A 23042-nucleotide genomic window follows, 5' to 3' on the forward strand; every position below is an offset into this window, starting at 1 on the left:
CGTGATTATCGCGTCAGTTGCGTCCACACCGCTTGCAAAATGTAAACACACTTTGGAAATATATGTGCCGTATAACAATGCTCGTTACATTGCTGCTTTGGATTGCCTGCTTGTAGTATGCGATGATCTGTTACAGTATTAAGCCAGCAATAGAATGAGAATACCATATAACTGGCCGTTTGGGTGTTGGCGTGAGGAGGGGTACGGGGCCGAGCCGAGAGGGAGATTTGGAGTTGGCCTTGACAATGAACTGGCGGCGCGCACACTAGCACATTCTCGTTTCAAACTCACACACCGACAAGAGTTATTCCACGAATGGCCTCCCACACCGGCTGCTTAGCAATTTATTATTTATCAGGGTTGTCTTCGACATGTTTCACTATCGGTGGCATAATATCAATCATCAAATTTAATCAAATACCTATGATGTTATGTGCTCTGAGCCAATGCTCAGTCCATCTATCTCTTCTCATTATATTTCGTCGAAAATCCTCATCTGTAGCAGTATTATACTTCATTCGAAGAGTTTTACTTCCTGATATTTCGACATCTTTTAAGTGACTATCAAATATTAGAAGTCTTTATGTTTAACCCAACTCTTTGACGAAGACGTTCCTGGAAAACGGTAGTCAATTCAATGCTTCCACAAGAATTTATCTGTTTTCGGTTGGTAAATTTCGGTTGTTTATCCGTTAGCCGACAACCCTGTAGCCGAAAAGCCAACACAAAGCTGCCGTCGAGCCGACGCCGGTGCCTGCCCTAAGACAACACATACATAGACAGCCTAGGGCCCGACGCGATGGTTATCGTCTGAATGTACATTCTACATCTAAATGCTTACCAAATACTGCTTGTCAAGTACAGTACATATCGACAAAAACGCGGCGAGGGAAAGCTTGGTTCAAATTAAAAAAAATCAAATCATTTATTCAGTAAATAGGCCGCAATGGGCACTTTTAGACATCATTTTTTAAACTACCAGCGCTTTCGGACCAACCATTTTGGAACCTGCCAACATGTACGCGTTTAGATAGAATTTGAAGGTAAACGTTAGGAATTAGGAAGCTTGAACGGATGAGGTTAACCGGTAAAGACTGTCCACGATAAAATCCGGGCATGCCTGATCTGGTGTATCTTTGTAACACTCATTACCACTCATTACTTAAAAAAGTGCTGCTTGAAAATTAGCATTCATTACAAAGATACACCAGATCAGGCATGCCTGGATTTTATCGTGGACAGTCTTTTAATTGGTGTTTTCGATGGGATTTACCAAGATGTGAACCTTAACCGAATGTCTTCAAAGCAGACTTATACTTGGTTATACTGCCTATTATTGTGATTTTTCACTCAGTTGTTCACACTGGACAAATGGACGTAGTTTAATAAAAAAAGGATCCAACCCCCAACAATTCAATTTTCAGTAGCAACAAAAACGAAGATTAAGAATAACATGACTTGGATCCTTTTTGTTAAAAAAACCAGTAGTTCGAACAAAGGGATGGCGTATAAGTGGGAAAAATACCTACGTCCTATGAGATTACCTTCAGCACGCAGATATGTAATGGAATTGGCTGGCGACTCAAGGCCGCTTCTTGTAGGTACTTGAGCCACGGGATCTCCATTGGAATCTCACAGGAACGCACTGCGGGATAAATTGCTTTAGGCGTAACAACTTATATAATGAGGCCCTTGCGTTATACCATGTTATACTTACGAGTATATCTTAGTTTAGGAATGTAAAGAAAGAAAAAAGAAATATTTAAGTGCTTGACAACGATAAACCATATAAAATTAGCATAGTACAATACACCACAGTAATAGTATAAAAAGAGTTATGCAAAAATATAATATAACTTGCTCGTCTGTCCTGCGACAAAATCGGCAAACTCAATAATGCTAACTTTCGCGGAAGCAACAATCGCTATTATTCAGTATGCCCAATTATTAACACATTTTTAATAAAACATTAGCGCTTTTCTTTGGGTGCGAAGTACTAGGTGGGGGTAAAAATGGAGTCGCAGCCCTCATATGACCAAATAAAAAACCATTTTTCGAATAAATCTCTCATACTCATTTAATTTCATTACCAAAGCAATTTAGACTTCACTACCTAATTTAGTATAGATGTTTGTGTTATGATGCGAGCTAGAATTATTTTAACAATGTCGCTGTTTTGTATACCAAACAACCCTACCTCAATTTTCCAATGAAACGGTTTGTGGTTGGAATTTTATATTGAGTGATACTCACAAAACCGGTTATCAAAATATGTAATACTCATTTTGATCTGAAAACGATATTTAATTTTCTTCCAACTATGATTTAATTTCATCATAACCGCACTAAATACCCAATCCAACGGTTAATTTCCTAATTATTAAAATTTTATGATTTTCGTTCTGCATTTTTTATAAATTGCACCACCAAAGAGGCAACACGAGTATTTTTGCTATAAAATTAGCCTGCATAGTGTAAAAAAATCTAGTCTTAGGTTGGTCAATCTGACGGTCTTATGAGACTGACAATTGCTTCTGAAAATGGTTTTACCACATACTAACAATAATATAAGTAGCCGTATTTTCGTGCGTAATTTTGTATTTATTTGCCAACCTGGCGTCAATGAAATTTGAAAGATTACATTTAAAAAAAAGTTACGAACTTTAAAAAAGATTTATGTATGAGAAACAACAATTAAAAAATTATATCTCCAAAACCGTGAAATTTTCCGTCGGACATTTTTTGAAAAGTGCAAATGAAACTTACACAAATGGAATCATCGAGGTCCATGTGACATTTCTTTCCATGCATTTGTCTAGCTGAGTTACTTTGGTATGATTTTATGTACATCCACTTAAAGTTAGGAGTTTTGACAGTTTTATGGCAATTCTTTTCTTTCATGGCTTATCTCCAAAGCATGCTAATAATAAATTGCAATTTTTCTAACAAAGTGTATCACTGATTACGATTACGGGACAGAACAACTACACCAAAATTACTACCCATATATGAAATTATAAAATTTAGTAGGTAATTTTGATTTGTAGTGGGATGTTTTTTTTGTTACAACAGTGTAAGCACAACCTAAATTTGGAGTAAACAAACGACTGCAGTAATCCAAAATTTAAAACGTTTTTGTAATAAATTTATATGAAATCATGTATGTTTTAATGCCAAAAAGAATTCACAACCTTAGTGTTTGTACATAAATCAAAACGGTTAACGGTAATTTGTATAAAAATTAATACGTGATAGGATTGATTTTAGTCACAATGTCGCGATGAAATTTCAAAACGTCATAGCCTCAGAGCCAACAAAGTTGCGGACGCTAGGTGGCGTTAATGTCGTGCACAGAGCCAATAGCGGATGTAATAGGAAGAGGAAGCATCTAGGTGCTTTTTTTAAAGTACAGGTAGGTCTACTCTTGAATTGTGCAGCTGATGATCAAGTTATTCGGTATAACGTGACGATACTCGTAGATACGCTAATCCAACCGGTTAATTTCCTAATTATTAATCTTTTAAGTGATTTTCGTTCTGCATTTAATATATAAATATACTCACCGGCACAAAATTTGGCCCACTCTACATACAAAATTACTATGAAAAAAAATAAGATATTTTTGCCGCTCAGTATATTTATTTAGTATTCTTATATCTGTTACGCTTTCACGCCAAAACCGCTGAACCGATTTTGATGAAATTGGTACAGAGATAGAATAGACTTGGAAGAACATAGGCTATCTTTTACGCGAAAAAGAGGCTTTAAGGGTTGAAATAGGGATGAAAGTTTATATGGTGAAGTTCGTCGCTGTCGAAGATAAAACATGAAACTTGGCATTTAGGAACTTAAAAAAATAAGTCGGTATTGTAAGAGCTTTTTTGAAAATTGACTGTGAGGGGTGAAATAGGGATGAAAGTTCATATGAAGGTCGTCATTATCGAAGATAAATCGATGAGTCGTTATTAAACTTGCCATTTCGGCACGTGATTAAGAGATAAATAGACGTTTGTTCGCGCGTTTTTTAAATTCTTCCTGTGTGGGGGTGAAATAGGGATGAAAGTTTATATATAAAGATCGCATTGTCGAAGATAAATCGATGGTTCTTTGTGAAACTTGGCATTTGGCACGTGATAAGAGATAAAAGATATTTGTTCGCGCGTTTTTTAAATTCTTCCTGTGTGAGGGTGAAATAGGGGATGAAAGTTTATATGAAGTCGTCATTGTCGAATATAAATCGATTGTACTTTATGAAACTTTGCATTTGGGCACTTATAAAAAATAAAATAGATATTTGTTCAAGCGTTTTGAAAATTTACCTGCGAGGGATGAAATAGGGGATGAAAACATATGGACGTCGTCATTATCACAGATAATCGATGAATCTTTGTGTTTAGGTATTCGATAAGAATAAAAAAAGGTTCAATTCGACTCAGACTCGCGCATCAAGGGTTCCGTACGTAGGTATTTATGAATGAATATCCAGTGTTAGGAAAAAATTGCTAATAGAGCTACCTTTATACAAAATTCCAAGTTTCTAGGACAGCCGAAAGTACCTAAACCTTTTTTGTTAAGGCGATTTGTATGGAAACACTTTTTAATGACTAGCTTTTGATTGCGTTACCTTACAAGTTCGACTTTTTCACAGCTTCCGGGACTATTGACCTGAGTTTAGGGTTTAATTTCAAAAATACTCCGTGCGTTTACGGGATATTAGGGTCTAAGGGTTCATTTTTCCTTTGAGCGGAACCCTAAAAACATTTGTTCCGGTCTTTCACATTTCGACATTTTTCATACTTGAAAATACGGGATGAAAGTTCTTAAGGAATTCCAAACAAATTTACTATAAGTATACTTATCGGAAAAATGTAAAGCTATGCTTGGTAAGAATGACGTCTTAATTATAATCCTACCTCCTAACTTACAATAACGGACGTAAGATGTCAAGAGTTACTATAATAATTAGTTTTTGTGTTGGCAGGGTAGAATACACGTTGTATTGCTAAAATATGGCTACCCGCAAAATATTTGTTTTAGAAAAATGGAAAACAAAAAAAATAGTTTAGATATAAAGCATGTATTAAAATAGCTTATTTTGTGCTATGTGCTATGTGCTATTATTGGCAGAATAGGTACCTAATAAATTAACACTTTCCAAAGTTACTATTCCACGCGGACGAAGTCGCGGGCAAAACAGCTAGTAAAATATAAATAAATAATATCATGGGACACTTGACACCAATTGACATATAGTCCCAAACTAATTAAAGCTTGTACTATGGATACTAGGCAACGGATAAACATCTACTTATATAGATAAATACATATCTATTAAACATTCAAACAACGAACAAATATTCGTACCTATTATTCACATAAATATCTGCCCGGCCGGGAATCGAACCCGGGACCTCAAGCTTCGTACTATATTGTTTATTTTTTGTATACTATTTGACCTATTTGGTTTCTTATGTACCTTGATACGCGTGCTTTGCAAGGTCCCAATTTTAAAGTATGTAGGCACAGATGTGCCCAGATTCAATAAAGTTATGTCTGCATTTAACTATAGGTACAAATTGAAATGCCAACATTAACATTAAATACGTATTACCGACCTTAATTATGTTTATTTCGATCACGTTACTCGATAACGGCTAGCAACTCAGCTTTGCAGGTGGTAGGACCTTGTGCAAGGTCCGCCCGGATTGCTACCACCATCTTGCTCGCTAATCCTGCCGTGAAGCAGCAGTGCTTGCACTGTTGTGTTTTGGCGTGGAGAGTAAGACAGCCGGTGAAATAACTGGCACTTAAAGGTATCCCATCTTAGGCCAACGCATCTACAATAGGGTGTTGCAGATGTTTATGGGCGGTGGTGATCTCTTACCATCAGGAGACCCACTCGCTCGTTTGCCATCCAGTCAAATAAAAAAAAACTGATAGAAACCAATTTTTTAATAATAAATCCGCAGCAGTTACACAATTCGACTGACTTTGTACCGTAATTATTTCCTATAGATAATGAAGCACTACTCTAATGAAACGATAACCTCAATTTCTTAGTGGCGCTCATGGCAGAAAATGCATGAAAACTGTAAACGAATGCGTGCTCAGGCGCCGCCAATAAGGGAAGAGTTGGCACTGTGAGCGGGAAATAGTCTACCCTCATTGGAGCACGTTCGAAAGGAGGGCAATCCGAAGGGCGTGCGTCGTTGTTTGTAAACAAGCGTTGCATCACACTGCAATCCATAATGGACTTAACGTTGATGATACAAGAGTTGCAAGAGCGCTTGTGACATAATGCAACTGCACCTTTAATGCATAATAAGGGACCAATGTGGGCTGAGCGTCGCAGAGCATGCGTGCGTCGTGTCGCTGGTGGGGCGAAGGCGTGGCCTGCGCGTACGCATTGCGTGATGCTGACAGTGCGTGCGAGTCGCGCCGCCGTGCCGGCTATATTTGTGACCAGTATCTTTTGTATCCGTACTACGAGAACACAACGCTCAATGAAGAACTGTTAAAGAATTTATACGTTTGCGTGGTGTGAATTGGTGTGTTACCATCATGTTGTGCGTCGATGACACCTGGTTATTCTCAAACTTCGCGAACCTGGACTTGATAAAGACCTCGGACAGTGTAAGGCTCCATTTTTTACTGCCTCTGCCATTAATCTTAGTACGCACGGACGGTCATTAACTTGTTATTTATTTAGACAATAAATTGTGGGATCACTCTGCGGAACATGTAATAAGAAAATGCTAATTTGTTGCCAGCACAAAAATATTTTATGCGCCATTTTATTGCGTGTGTGCAATTAGGTTTTATAACCAAAGCAAATTACATCTATTTTTTTCCCTACATTCATACAGATACAAGGGTACAGTAGAGTTTTTGTATCGTGCATTCCATTTAACGCGTTCACGGACAATCCGTGCAGAGACGTAAATAAAAACCCTCGTGAGTTGGCACTACGTCTGTGGCCGGCGATTTCCGTCCACAGCCGATAATTTTTCATAGGGTTTATATGGAAGCAGGTACCTTGTGCCGCTTTAGGCAAATCGCAAAGATCCGTAGTGCCACAGCAAAAGCTACAAGGTAACCCGAACCCTATTGCACTACACACATTAAGGACATGACGCGTGTTGTGACAGCACGTCTGTGAACGTTACGGCTGTAGCCAGCTGCCATAGCCATAGTAGCAGGATTTGTATAAAAGGCAAGTACAATAATTATATCTGCATGCGATTCCACGGCGGCACAGCGGCTCGCAAAGCACATTGTGGCAGTCCGTCCTAGGACGTAATTTATTTTTGTACGAGTTTTTCTTGTGCCATATCAAGAAATTTCTAAAAAGGTTCTGTGTCCGTTAGGTTTATCAATATAACTTAAAACTGAAGTCGGAATGGCTCAGGATGACTTCGTCCGCAGTGTCATTTCGTCACCTTCTTAAATCGTCCACTGTGCCATGTCGTGAGCCTACAATTCCTAAATCGTCAGCTTCCTAACTCGTCCACTTATGATATCGTCCATATCCCATTTTGTCTACATTCCTATTTCGACCATAGTGTCAACTCGTCCACTTTCTTTTATAGACCACAGTACTACTTGGTCAGCAGTGCCAACTCGTCCACGTTTAGCAGACGTTGTCCCACAGACATGGTCAATTTAAGCGTTGTGAATAGCAAAATATCCCGATAGTAATTTGCGAAAAAAGCCCCTTTTCAATAATAATTTATAGAGCATTTATATTAGTCTGGATAATGAACGATGCAATAATGTTGATTAGTTGGCACTGTGGTCTAAATTGGAATGTTGATGTGTTAGCACTGTAGTCGAAATAAGACTGTTGACGAGTTGGTACTGTGGCCCGCGTAAGGAAGCGGACGAGATAGGACAGTGACGATGTGGGAATATTGGCGAATCAGAACAGTAGACTGTATGAGAATGAGGACGATTTAAGAAGGTGACAAAATGGGACTGTGGACGAACTCGTCCTGAGCCGTCGGAATAATGCTTAACGCTTGAAATTAAAGACCCTGCTCGATGATAAATTTATCAGTTTACTATCGTCCAAAATATGTAGAATGTAGAGCTGCATCACATAAATTAGCTTACGTTACATATTAACTAATATTTGCCAATGTGATTAAAGAGGGCTTTCGGACAAGAGAAATATTGTTAGATGGCATAAGTATAGACCAATCTCAAGCGTGAGACAAATGTCGAAAGTTGTCAAACGGATCTTTTCTTTCGACATAGGTAGGTACACTCGAGTTCATAAACTTGTGAGCAAAAATTGGCTCAAAATGATCTGAACACGACTCTAATGTTAACGGCATACGGCATAGAAGCGTGTTCAGATATTTTTATAAAATTTTTGCTCACATGTTTAGGAAACATTCGAGCTGTTACAACTGTACCCAGTCTACCCTATCTCAAGCCTTTTTTTATGTGTGATGTTGGTTGTAGTTTAGTTTTTATCTACTTTCAATGTCGATTTGAAAATATGATTTGTTTATTGAGCGATCAGCTGTTTGTCCAATTCTTGTCACTTCATTAAATTTTTTCACAACTTATACACAAAAATCTTGTTTCACTTGATTTTACAACAATGTTGAACCTACAAAGTGCTCAGTCAACTAAAGTTCTGAATAATTTATCTTAATGGAATGGAAAAAAAATGGAATTGACGGATACGGTTAGGTACTTATTAATAAAAATTTACTCATCCGTCCAACAGGTATTTAACTTAAATAACCAAGCGTTAAGCCCGGCAAGTAGCAAAGCAAAGCTTGCCGAAAAAAGTATGAAATGGGAAACAAAGGAAAGAGTGCGGCGCAATAATTTTTGACGGTCGATAAAGCCGACTTATATTCAAATAATAACACTACTAGATACTAAGTTGCAAATGTCTACTGCCAAAGCAGGCTGTGATAGCGAATAGATAATAATATGTTTTCTAAAGCTACCTATATACTTCGACTCTACTCGAATTCTATCAAAAGTGGAAGACAAAAGTTACACGCGATTGATTGTCTAGTTTACATAAACATTCTTATGTAATAATAGAAGAAGTAAAAATATCAAATATTACTACGACTGTATGGTTTATCTACTGTTAACATTGGACACTTGAGTTCTTATCATTCAAATGCTAATTAGACTCTATGATTGGGATATTTTTTTTAAGAAATGATCAGTCACAAACAGTTTGATTCGTTAATGATGATCATTTACTGTGCAATAGGTACGTTTATTGAAGGTAAGTATACAACGAAGGTAAGGTAAGTAAGTCAACAACGTAAAACAAAAAGCGGAGCAGGTAACAGCCGCTTAAAAAAGATCTCTTCCAGAAAATGATCAACTAGGACAAGATAAGATACGTGGGCACTTGTGACTTCTTTTCACAGTTAAGGTATATCCTTACAGACATGAAGTCATTGCTTTTCCTTTTTCAAGATACAAATCCTTAGCGTGGGGTGATTGCACCTAATGGCGTATGCCTTTGCAATGACTTTTATCTTAGTTTCACGTGCATTAGATGTAAAATATTGGAAACGTCACAATGTATGGGTGTTTAACTGTCTGTTTTATTAAACAGCAGCCGAGGTGACTGTCCTCCACGTGATTGAGAACGATCACTTTGCTAGTGATATTCACTCCCAGACCAACACCGCATCAATTCAAAATAATGCACCATTTTAATTTAGACTTAAATCAAATAAAAAAAAAATAACAAAAGTGCGTATACCAGACAAGTTTAAATGCAGTCTTGAAGTGTCAATAAAAAAATAAAAAAAAATTTTTCTACCAGTCTGAAGTCGGTGCCTCAGCACGAGCCAGCAACCTATAGTCATACCTCATCTATATACTATATATTAGGCTTCAATAACTCCTGCTGGCTCGTGCTGAGGCACCGACTTCAGACTGGTAGAAAAATATTTTCATGGCTTTTTGGAGTCGGTTCAATTATTTGTTATAAATTTTTTTTTAACTTTTTTTTAATGCATATAATCTAAGATACAATAGTTTAATGTCAACGCTCGTCGTCGCATTAATGAAGTCCTGGTGCTTCACCACTCGTTCCATTTCACATGCATTACGATGAGCATAAATTGCTTAGCAACTGTGTTAAAGTAATTAAAATTCAACCTGTGAACTCCACCACTTCACCAAATGATGATTTTCAAGAGCAAATACACGAGCTACTACTAAATATGTCCAAATAACCATTAGGTGTCCCTAGAATATTTGAAGAGTTCCCTCTGTGTCCTTAGGATCCAATCATCAGTCGTAGTGGCAATTATATTTGCTGCTTTAAAAAAAAACCTAACATCGAAGGCTATGGCGCGAGCTACGCTTCGCCTCGCTCCCGCCTTAGCCTTCTGAACCTAAACTTGGATAGTCGCTTCTACTCCGAACCGTCTTGCTCGCTCGCTTCGCTCGCTCGCACAAATATTGAACTAAAACTTTCCAATATAAAAATTGGCTAAATGTTATTTGACAATTTGGCGAAACATATTTCGCCGAAAAGAGAGTACACCTGTCTCTTGGTAGCATCCGTTACTCTTGCCTATTTTTTATTGTTACCTATCCAATTTAATTTACACTAAGGATTAAAAGATATATATGGCAATAAATATATGTATAAAGCAGATGTAGGATTATTGACATTATGAATTTCAATAAAGCGGATAAATAACACTTATGATTAAGAAATATATGAAAACAAATATTAGTATTAACAAAATTATGAATATTGGCTTTATGAATTCCGATGATTATGAATTTCGATCGTTAGTATTAAAAAAAATATGAAGAGTGATGATCATAATGATGTAAAATGGTGTGAGAAAAATTTTCGGACTTCCGATAATAGGACTTAAAAAGTTATGTGAAAAATTGCGCACCCGTTAGACGGTAGGTACGGCCACAGGACTAGTAGAGTCCAGCAACCTAACCGATCCAGAGTACAGCTTAGATTCTGCTTCTGCTGGCCTAGTTTCTGGTTCTAAATTTGCTAAGTATATTGGACTTTTATCACGCAGACTAGACAATAATGAAGAATGGCAAACTTTTACTCATGATCTAATTCAAAAAGAGATAATATCGCTTGAAGTTTTCGCACATTTGTTGATTACTTATTAATAAAACCAGCAAAGTGCGAGCCGTATCACGCACGCACTGAGAGTTTCGTACAAATTTTTAAAAGCAAGCTAAACATTTGAGTGTATTTCATGATATTACAAAAACCAAAAAGCTAATTTTAATGTATGTACTTTACCATGCCATACCACTAAAAAAAAGTTAGACGTCCATATTGGCTATATACTTTAAGAGTGATGTTGTGTTTTAAAATGCAAAGCGAAAAGGAGCCAAATTCTATGTAAATAAATAAATAAATGAATGAAATAATTTTGCAAAAGGGGATATTCATCTCATAATGTTACGTAATATACGTAATGTATATTATGAAGAACAAAGCGAAAGATAATGGAAAAATACTCTTCGACAAAATACGCCGTTGAATAAAGACGCATTTAAAATACTCATCTGAAACGAATTATCTTTATGAATTAAAATGATAACATCTGACCCATTCGTTGTAAATTAAATTACTAAGAAATAATTGTTACAATACAATTGAAGTATCACATGAATAATATAAGCGAATAGTTGTTTTTTAAGGCAAAAATATAAAAGCAAAGCCCTATAGTGGCAAAGAAACATTTTCTACAAAAAGTCACGGCATTTAAAGGAAACCAGGAAATGTTATGCGCATTTTACATTAGAAACTCCCGACATTGATCTTGACGAAAACAAAAGGAAAAATAATACAAAAGACTGCAATATTAAAGCAAATAGAGATGAAAACGAAGATTGAAAAGAAGTTGGTGGAGAGGTGATTAGAGAAGATAATAGCGAGAATAAACCAAGTCGAAATAAGGTTTAGATACTTTGTAGTAAAGATTAAAGAAAATGTTTTAAGAATTACATTATTATTTGCCTACATTCTAATTTTGTTCGTAATAAAGTGATAGATAATTTATTCAACAAAGAAGTTGGTTTGAAAATGTTTGGTACGCTTTGTTACTCGATGCTAATTCATATGCAAATGAAATGCATACAATATGAGTCAGAAATCCCCGCTCCTAAACGCAGGCGTCTGATCGGCACCTAGGTGAGAACACTAATCATGATATCACGGAAAGACTGCTTTACGTGTCGTGAAACCTAATGAGCAGTTGCAGCTAGGTACTAATACATATTTCAAATACGTTATGTACACAGCTATTTTGGAAACGAAATAGTTCATCTGAAGAATCACTTTTACATTAGATACATCTATTTCTATTGTAACAGGGGTTTCTATTAGCTTAATATTGGGCGTAACATTTTCAGTTCTGCTATTTGTATCTTTGTGTCCGTCTTACGAAGTATTTCATCTAAAAAATTCTTTACTGCTAAACTATTCGAGGACGTGAAAATTGTAACGGGGACAGAAGCATTATTTACCAATACCAAGTTCACAGCATCCATTGACAAAATCCTTATGCAATACAATACAATACAATACAATACAATAACTCTTTATTGCACACCAATACAGTAAACAGTACAGAGAAAACAAGTATATACATAGAGATTTTCAAGGTAAGCAATAGGCAATACAACGCGACGGATTTAAAAATTAAAGCACGTGGTACGACGTCACATAACTTCGTTTTGTAACCAAAACGTTTCTCGCCCAGAATCTCGTTACGTTAAAACTGTCAAATGCATTGCCCTTGCCTTATGCAATGTTATGATTATGACACCGAAATCATTGGTATGCTTTTTAAACTTTTTTTATTCCTACATTTAATTCGTCCCAAATCCTTTCGGTTGTTTACTTTGTGTTGTGTTGCTCTTTATTCAATTTTTTTTTGATATCATATTTCATGGAGTTTTGCTGAATGTCTCTGAATCTTTCATGTGTGATCACTGAAAAATATTTAAACATTCGTTTTCGCTGTGGTATCGAGCGTGTACAGTCGAACAAATTGAATCATGACCCAGAGAGGAACCTTTTAATAATCAATTTCACTATGATTTCCTTGAAAAAAGTATGCACAAAGATTCCACCCTGGGTCATGATTTGCTTTATTTTCTCAGCGTCCGTAGTATCTCAGCTATCTCGATCAATAGTGTAATCTCGCTAGCTATTTTCGTAACGACTACACTGGCCAGATTTCTTTTTCGATTCGCTCGCTGCAGCTATTTAGTACCAAACATCAGATATTTTCTAGACGAGAGCGGATGGCGGGTTGTTTTCCGCGGGTGGTGCGGCTGCGTCGCGCCTTAGGCCGCGTCGTGGCGTAGGTCGGGCCTCGGGCGCGCGGTCGTCGCTCCCGCGGTGTCACCCCGCCAGATTTGCCCCCCCAACCCCCACCATCCGACGCCTGCGTGCGAGGACCATTTCCGAAAAACGCGGCGCGCCCGCTTTGAGCCAAAGATTGTGCTCCTTTGTTTTTACTGCACATGTAGCGTTGGTAATTTCATTACCGTAACAGCATCGAATCTTTTTAGGTTGGCTTATTGCGTTGCTTCAGTAGTCTCTTTGTTGCGACCAAAATAACAATTTTTAGTCAAACAAAAGTAGGTATTCTATAGGTAGGCTTTATATTTATGTTCTTACTAGCTTTTGCCCGTGTAGAATTCGGTTATCGCGCGCTGTTCCCTCGGGAACTTTGCATTTTTCCGGGATAAAAAGAAGCCTAGGTCACTCTCTGGCCCATAAACTATCTCTATGCCAAAAAATCAAGTCGATCCGTCGCTCCGTTTCGACGTGAAAGACGGACAAACATACATTTTATTTTATGCGGGCAGGAATCTAGATAAGATTTTTGCAAACAAAAATTTTAATCGTTACTAGCACGTTTAAAGATGCACAATAACCACCTTTTGCAATCACTTGTAGTGCAAAAATAATTGATTCAGTTTACTTAAGTGTTTTAGTCAGAGCCATAATAGTGTCTGTTCTGCCATTTTCATTATGACGACCTATAAACTAAACACACATTTTATGAATGTTCATAGGAATGTTCATCAACTTTACTATAATTTGAAAAAAAAAAAACTGTTTGTATGAGATAAATTAAGTATCTTCAGGCAACATTCGCTTAGTACTCGATACAATAAGGTGTTAATGCTTGATAGGTTTCTTGTTTGCCAGCACTCATTATATCTACTCTCTTCGACATGTTTCCGTTCGTTTAGCTTGGCATACTTCAAGACTAGATTGGGCTCGTTCTTTAGTCAAAAGAGACGTGATCTAAGCTCTCCTAAGCATGCTGGAGACTCAACCTACGCAATATTGGGGTAGGTTATATAACGCACGCACCGGCAGGTGCCTGATCGTCCGCATGATATTGAGCGTTGTCGGTCAACAGCCTTTCGCTATCTGCGTTATTTGGCTCAATGTCGGCACAATGTCGGTGCGGGTCACAGACCTAGCTGTGACGGCATTGCGTTCCGTCGGGCCGGTTATTAACGATTGTTTGTAAGTGTCTGTCTAGCCCCTTTTTCGGCTTCAGACTGTAGGTGTATTTTCATCCAACCTTCTCTTGACTAATTTAATCTTAAACCCTTGTGTTTGTGGTATGATCTCCCCGGTTTCGTCCGGTTAATAGTGCGATCTTAACCGATTAGTGTAAGGTCTATACGAAACGTCGGATTACCGTTCTCTGTCACTCCACAGTCGGTCTGTGGGTCGAGTCGACCTCGCTCGCGCCGAAACAGCGCGGCGGTCAAGGCCACGGTGTCTAGACACCCCCCGCCCTCTCTGCCCCCGCATCAAAGGTCCCCCTCCCTCCGACGCCTAACCCCTACTACCTATTTTTACCTTGAAAGCCGCCTCACGTCGCCTGGGCTGAAACCTGACCTATCTACCTATACTATTTTGTTATGATTGTTTGATTTTTATTTACGAAATAGGTTCGTAAACGAGCTAATATGTTACCAACCATACTGACCCACCGTTACCAATTGACAGGACCATAGAATTGCCAGCCTGGAAAGCTGAGATTATAACACCTTAAGTGCCAATTTTTTTTACTCTCGCGCGGCTTGTCTTTTCTGGTGTAAAATATTTGTTTATTTTTTTATGATTCCAAAAGCAAATTCATATACTTACTCTACTCTAACTCGGTTGTTTAGGTACATAGTATTGGTTCTAAAATTATGAATATATCATTGAAAATGCCACTTCTGAATAGCAGTTTTTTTGTTGTCGACAGATCTCTTTTATTTATTTACATATTTACATTTATTTCAGCTCACATGGCGCTTTACATTCTTGCTACATAGAATCATCATTAATTATTTACTGAAATTGGATATCATCAAATACTGTCTGAACCGATTCCTCCCTCCACCCTTACCTGTAAACAATTGTTTGTTAGTCTCGTTCGTGCCCCCCCCCACACTATATTTAGCGGTTTCGCCAGACATTGCCGGGAATTTTCCTTCGGAAAACCTAAGCGTGGGCTTCCCTTTCCCTTCAATTAATTTGATACCTTGCTAGCCTACTTTGATACTAGATGAAATAGACATTTTCTGTCCCTCTCTAGCCTCGATAGTTTTTATAGAGTTAGGGGCTGTTTCACCATCCATTGATTAGTGTTAACCGACGGTTAAATGTGATGCCGTCTCCGTCTATTCGAACAAAACAAATAGAGACGGCATCACACCTAACCGCCAGTTAACACTAATCAATGGATGGTGAAACAGCCCCTTAATGTTGTTTAATTTTTGAGAAGAGCGTTTAATTTTATCGTGCCGTAACGGTGATGAGTACATATTATATATAAGCAAATATTGTATGTCTAGTTAAATTATATTTAGACGACTAGATGGCCTAGTGGTTAGAGAACCTGATTACGAAGCTTGAGGTCCCGGGTTCGATTCCCGTGTCGGGGCAGATATTTGTATGAAAAATACGAATGTTTGTTCTCGGGTCTTGGGTGTTTGTTTAATATGTATTTAAGTATATATCTATATATTTATCCGTTGCTCAGTACTCATAACACAAGCTTTGCTAAGCACTTTGGGACTAGGTCAATTGGTGTGAATTGTCCCGTGATATTTGTTTATTTATTATATTAAATTTAATGGGAACAAATAAAATGGCCACCAATTTAGGCGGGCAAAAGGGTGGCTTTTATGAAAAAAAAACTGATCGCTAGAAAATAATTTTGAAAATTATAAGAGTACTAATTATTTTAGTATTCAACGACCAAATCACTTATATCAAATGGTTAGCAAATTTATTAAATGATCGCAAAATCTCAGCGAGCAAATTCATGGCCGTTGCGTTTCGTGGGTTTGGAACCTGTTTTGATGGCTTAGGTTAGGCTAGTTGCGGCAAAATGCGATAAGCTTGAATCACGTAGAATAGGAGCTCCGCCAGGCGAAGGTCTATCCACTCAGTTTCCTAAATTTACTTGTTTTGGTTATTAAATAGAAGGATTAGGTGGTAATTTTAAATTACAACGTTGTTACATTTTTAATATTTGAACATATCGTTAGGTTATTTTTGGGATACTTTTTCTCCAATTGTATCTTCTTTTTTCTACTCTTCTATATAAGTAAAAAAGGAACCAAGAATGTGAACTAAAATAAATTTATTTTTGTCAAGTAGGTAGGTAGGTACTGAACAATAACAAATCTTGTCTTATTTATATAAAACATGGGCAAAATTAAAAGGGGCTTCTAATTTTGATGGTAAAAATAGTAATGTAAAAAGTCCCATGTTCTTGATGTTTTCTTTCACATTTTCTTAAAAGTCACGTTTTATTTATTGTCCAATTATGCCACTTATAATTTGATGACCTGGCCACACTACTCTAAATGCATAGACGCTGGCAATAAAGTTGTATTGTTCAATAGATTAAAATGCGGCAGTGACGTCACCCGAGCCGCTAATAGTCCGGCCTTGAGTCTGCTCTTCTGCACATGCACATACATAATACCGTACAAAATTGCTGAACAAACCCACATTTATGTTTTAAATTGGTCACTATGCAAATAATTTTTGTTGGCGACTCTAAAGGATGTGATAAAAAGCGTTAGAAGTTTAGTTGGTTAAAATTTTTATAATAATAAATTGTTCAATCGGTCGACTACAAAAAAACCATGAAAATAATTTTCTACCAGTCTGAAGTCGGTCGGTGCCTCAGTACGAGCCAGCAGGAGTGGACCTATAGTCATCTACCTCACCTCCGATGGTCAACTGTGGTCTTCATCATCAGTTCCACTTCCACTTCACCAAATGATGATTTTCAAGAGCAAATGCACGAGTTACTACTAAATATATCCAATATATCAATATCCAATTTACTATAGGTGTCCCTACAACATTTGAAGAGTTCCCTCCATTTCCTTAAGATCCAATCATCAGATCCTGATTTGTTGCTTATGGGACCTAATTGAAGACATTCCTAGACGAACGCAATTTTTTTTTTCAAATCTGTTCATAAATCACGGAGTTCCGAGGTAACAATCATAAAAAAACAACCGAATTGATAACCTCCTCCTTTTTTGAAGTCGTTTAAAAAATAATGCTTGTTCTTGAAGCTCTAATACCAACCAGTAGGCAACGAAGAGTGAGAGTAGTGTGAATTAGGTATGTACCGTAAGTTCGGGGTACTTTGGCCCTGAAGGTGGGATTAACTCGGTCCTGGTTTTATTATTGTTTTGAGAATTATGGTTCTTTGCCATGTAGTTGATGCTGTTAATCGATCACGTTTTTAGGTTTTTATAAGTATATGGGCCAAAGTAACCCTCAAATGGGTCAAAGTACCCCGACCTAACGGGATGTCTTCGAATGCATTTAAGCTTTGCCCGTACAAGTTATCATCGCTCATCACCGAGGACACACTTAAAAGATAAAATTAGGCTTTCCGGTGGGAATCGAGTTGCTATACCGCCACGCCACTGCTATCAACAGATAGGATATTTTCTCTATGAATTATAACCCTTTACTTTAATGCGTGACTCCAATCCGTCCTAGTTCCTAGGAATTCCGTGCTTTATGCTTAAGTTAGCATCTTGACATTTAGTTGCACTGTTATTTAATTTATTTTATTACCCAACTTCGTGCTTACGATTTTTAAAACAGTGATGTCAATCGTAAAAGTGCTTATAAGTTTGAAACTGACTATAGCTGTAGGCATTCCATTTTTAAGTAAACAAAGGCGTGGGCTATTAAAAAGATAGCGAGCACCGGCACTGCAGGAGCGAACATAACGTTTAAATTAAATATGTCGGGTGCATTACGTAACTGGCAGTGTTACAGAATTGAGTGAATGATGTTCGTTGTATCACAGCCCTACTTAAATAAAAAAAAGAAGACCTTGAATTCGTTATTAAATAACACAACGATTGGAAGATCTGAGTGAGCTAACAAATAGGTATGAACGTGAAGATTTTTCATGTATTTTTATTTTTCTACATAATTAAATGCTAATTGTGTGAAAAAATTAGATTTACTCGTTAAACCTAGTTAAAACTTGATAGTTCTGTAAAAAATAAATGCTAACCTGCGTTTAACACTGATTCGTGATTTATTTTTCTCCAGAAGACGGTTTAAATAATTGAGCGTTAAGTTATAAAGAGCGAGACTATAATAAACTTATAATTGTTTCAATATACTGTAACTAGAACATACGGAAAAAAATCAGGAAAGATTCTCAGGATCAGGAAAGAGCTGGGAATCGAACCCGGATCTTCAACAGTCCGGGACGCGTGCTTGCCCATAAACAACTTCCAAGCTTTCATTTCTCGGCGAGATATCCCAATGTTTCTCTAAGATTTTTTTCTAATTTACGAATTATTTATATAAGCACCATCTTGTCTGTACGACAAAGCCACACACTGCTTTAAAATGCTCTATAGAAGTGTGTATGTGTTGGCACATACTCATCGACTTTATAACCTAGGTTATGCACATACTGCTCACCCAGAACGAAGGATAAAAGTTAAAGTTGAGTAATAAGTTACTATTACTACGGTTAGGTTCAGTCAACGTGACCTCTAGCCCGGAAAATATTTGAAAGTGGGCTTTTACAAAGCATAAGTACATTTAGCATTGTATGGTCTGTGCTGAGTTCCAGTTAATTTCATCATCAACGCAAAAACTACGATATAAAAACTAAGCAGACTCAAGAAACTATGTATATATTCAATGGCTGCATAATTTTCGAAATGCTAAAGTACTAACTGAGCAGTAAATATGAATGTGCCGCTATCCGAGACTGTAACACGATTATCGATAAACCGAAAGATAAAGCCCAGGAATATGTACGTCGACGTGACGACCGTGTTGAGGTAGGTCGTGATTAGATTGAGTCATTTAGGCAGTTTTTTTTAAATTTTCCAACGATTGTAGCTACGATGAGGTGGCGATTTAGAATGGTTCAACGAAGACATTTCAATTTCGATTTTTTTTCAACTATTCACAAGTCAACCAGCAGGATTTATATTATTTCATCTTTTTGTTGTTTTGCCCCATCCAGTGAAGAGAAGCTTAATTCCTTATTAGCCCCATCCAGTGAAGAGACCATCTTAACATACATACGAAAATTAAGTGTTAAGGTTAGTGGGTACTTTATTTTCATTTTCTTAAAATTAGAGATTTTGGAAAAACTAGGAATTTGGGTAATCGGATTAGTCTATTTCGCACTCGTTAAATATAATTATGGAAATCGTAGAAGTACTAGAGAAGGCCAATCTTTCTTTCTATTTCGCACTCGCTTGAATCAACAGAAATCTAGAAGTAGAGAAGGCATCTACTTTCTCTTTTCTCTGCTTGTGCAATCGAGGGCCAGTTTGGTTCCTAGTCACGTGAATAATGTCTTTACAAAATCGCGAATATGTCGCGTCAACCGGATGCATGGTTTTTCATTAGCGTCGTGCGTGCTAGCCTACCCCAACACCTAACAACAAAGCGGTTAGTTTTATTTTGGCACTAAGGCGACTGAATAGTTCATATATATAACGCAGGGTTGGAACGTTGCCGCGTCTCATGTATGTAGATGACGTATTGTTTGCGAATGCGGCCGCGTTAGGTATTCGTTTGGGATATTGCTGTCTTTATCGCTCGTGACATAAGCGCTCGCAGCCGTCCCCCCATGCCTTCCGAAACGACGTCCGTAATTTATATCGAGATAGCTGTAGGCTTTTCAAGATTTGGGCGGTTGAATTTTGGGTTTCGTTGTCCTCATATTAACCGAAAAGTATAGTACAGAAATCAATGATATTTTACAATCAAGATATTCATTATATTTTCTATTATTATCTTTTACGTATTTTCAGGATGCTTGTTGAAAATTATACTTCCAAAAACAAGTAGTATACAGATTTATTAATTTAATTCGTAACAACAACAACCTATGCCTGTGACGGCTAGTCGACAACTGCCGGTTGACCGTTCGAATTCGAACGTTACAATATCATAGTACAATCTTTTTTTTTTTTTTTTTATCTACTTAATCAAACGAACGAAATTCTTTAATTAATTTAATAACTTTACAAAAAATATTGGAAATAACACAGACTATTAAAATTAAATTAAATAACAGACGGCCATTCTGCCGTGGGGATGACCCCATCCCCAAATCAGCTCGGCCATTCACTGTTAGGTATGACCTCATACCTTGACTTATAAACAGCTAATTGAAATACTTATAAAATGCTTTGACATGTTGGTTTTCTCCTATAATAATTTTAATATGATATTTTTTTTTAAGAAGTAATACAATACAGATACAGTATATAAATCAAGCAATAATAAATCTAATAATTAATATTTTAACAAAAATAATATGGCTTATATTTCATATTCTAACTTTACTTAATTAATCTTATTCTAGTTCTACCAAAAATTTAAATTGATTTATGATATGTATTTTTCCAACTTAAATGGGACCGTTACCAGCACTCCAATAAAATAACTTTGAACTTAATAATAAACAATATATATATATATAACGGTTAAATCACTCTTAAACACTGGAGCCACACTAGGGGCATAAAATAATCGTTACATTAGTACCACACTAGGGGTTCATTTTATTAACTTCAGCCGCACTTGGGGGTTTTCATTGATCTTGAACAATTATCAAATTTGTCAGTTTTCATTTTCACACTTGGGAAGTTTTATACCACACTTGGGGTTTATTGTCATCAGTTTGCATTGACCACACTTGGGGTCGTATCTCGTTATTTTTCTCACTGCTATCTAAACTGTAAAGGTCATAATAGGGAAAATATTGGTAAGTGTATAATATGTGTAAGTTGATAAATGAAATTACAATTACTCAATTAATAAATACATTAAATTATTCTGAAAGGGAATCGTCAGTTGTAGAGCTTACGTCATCAGTAACAGGAGGCGGCTCCATCGTTATCCACGGTTTTAAATGATCTGCCGGAAAAATATTGCGGTATGCACGATTAGAGTGTCCTCGAATACTTGACACTTCATACCGGTCATTACCTAAGACTTGAGTGATCTGAAAGGGTCCACGAAACTTTGGGACAAGTTTCTTACTTTTTCCTTTTTCTGTCTTATGGTTGGGAATCATAACAAGGTCGCCCAGTTGAAATACTTTAGTCGGTGCCTTGTTTTTGTCATAACTATTTTTCATTTTAAGTTGATTATCTTCTATATTCTCTTGAACAGTCTGTCTTAGTTCTTCTCTTTCTGTAGTTGTCATTTGCTCTGTATCTTCTAAAGCACCTTTAATAACACCTTCTGAATGGCCTATTGTTCTTTGTCCGAAAACTATCTCAGCAGGACACTTCCCTGTGCCTTTATTAACAGTGTTATTTAAGCTCCATTGGAGTTTTCCTAAATTAAGGTCCCAGTCTTTTTCATCAAGGCCATGGTTCATCGCAGCTAGTGAATTCAAGATAGTCCTGTTATACCGCTCGATCTGCCCATTAGCACGCGGTGTTGCCACTGCATTACATACATGTCTGGTACCAATCGAGCCAGTAAACGCCTTGAATTCACTAGAAGTGAAAGAGGAACCTTGGTCAGATATAATAATTTTAGGATGACCAAATACCGAAAATATTTCCTCTAAAACCTTAATAGTCGTTTTAGATTTGGTGTTTCGTACACCTTTAACAAATATAAACTTGCTAAACGCATCTATAACTCCTAGAATGTAGCAATTCCCTCGTTTGCTTTTGACAAATGGGCCAAGATGGTCCATGTGAATAGTGTGGAAAATAGCGCTAATTTTTGGAATAGGGTGTAACTCCCCACTTTTCCTTCCCGACATTTCCTTATTATAAGCACAATTAATGCATGCTTTCACGTATTTCTTGACGAAGCGGTTCATTTTTGGGAACCAGTAATCAGCTGCAATTTTCTCTAACGTCTTATCAACAGAAAAGTGACCCGCTTCGTCATGATTCATTTGGCATATTTTCCAACGTGCTGAATTAGGTACTACCCATCTCAATTTATTACCCACCTTCCTGTAAATTTTATCGTCTCGGATCGCATAGTTTTTAAATATATCTTTTATGTCATTTTCGTTTTTCTGCAAAATCTGTTTAACCGCTTTTAAATGTGGGTCTGTCATTTGGACAGTATGGAGCCAGTCATTAGTTGTGATGTTAAGGACTTCCAATTCTTCTTGCTCTGGCGGGAATACAGGATTGCGGCTGAGCGCATCTACATGCTGCATATTTTGGCCAGGTCTGTATTCGATAGTGAAGTTGTACTCCTGTAGTATGAGCCACCACCTAGCAACTTTTGGTAATAAATCTCGTTTCGATAACGTCGACCGTAAAGCATTGCAATCAGTGATGACTTTAAATTCTATGCCTATGAGGTACACCCTAAATTTCTTTAATGAAAGTACTACAGCCATTGTCTCTAGCTCATATGAGTGCCAAAATTCTTCTTCTCGTGTGGTTTGACGGCTAAAATAAGCCACTGGCTGTAGTGGTGTGTCATCATTGGGTCTTTGCAATAATATTCCGCCTAT

The 23042-nt window shown here is 37.1% G+C and overlaps 1 protein-coding gene across 3 annotated transcripts in view; it reads left to right on the forward strand.

Moving 5' to 3' along the window:
• The window catches only part of ERR (estrogen-related receptor), a 68773-nt gene that overhangs the window by 18959 nt on the left and 26772 nt on the right, over window positions 1–23042 (forward strand). The window contains exon 1 of one of the 3 annotated variants that reach the window (XM_074094699.1): window positions 6426–6633. The exons of the other annotated variants lie outside the window; for them this stretch is intronic. Coding sequence (XP_073950800.1) covers window positions 6562–6633 — 72 coding nt within the window. The 5' untranslated portion in view covers window positions 6426–6561. Of the gene's footprint in view, window positions 1–6425; window positions 6634–23042 lie in introns of those variants that run through there. 3 annotated transcript variants of the gene reach the window in all.

This window comes from Choristoneura fumiferana, chromosome 11 (genome assembly GCF_025370935.1).
Source record: "Choristoneura fumiferana chromosome 11, NRCan_CFum_1, whole genome shotgun sequence".
NCBI lineage: Eukaryota > Metazoa > Arthropoda > Insecta > Lepidoptera > Tortricidae > Choristoneura > Choristoneura fumiferana.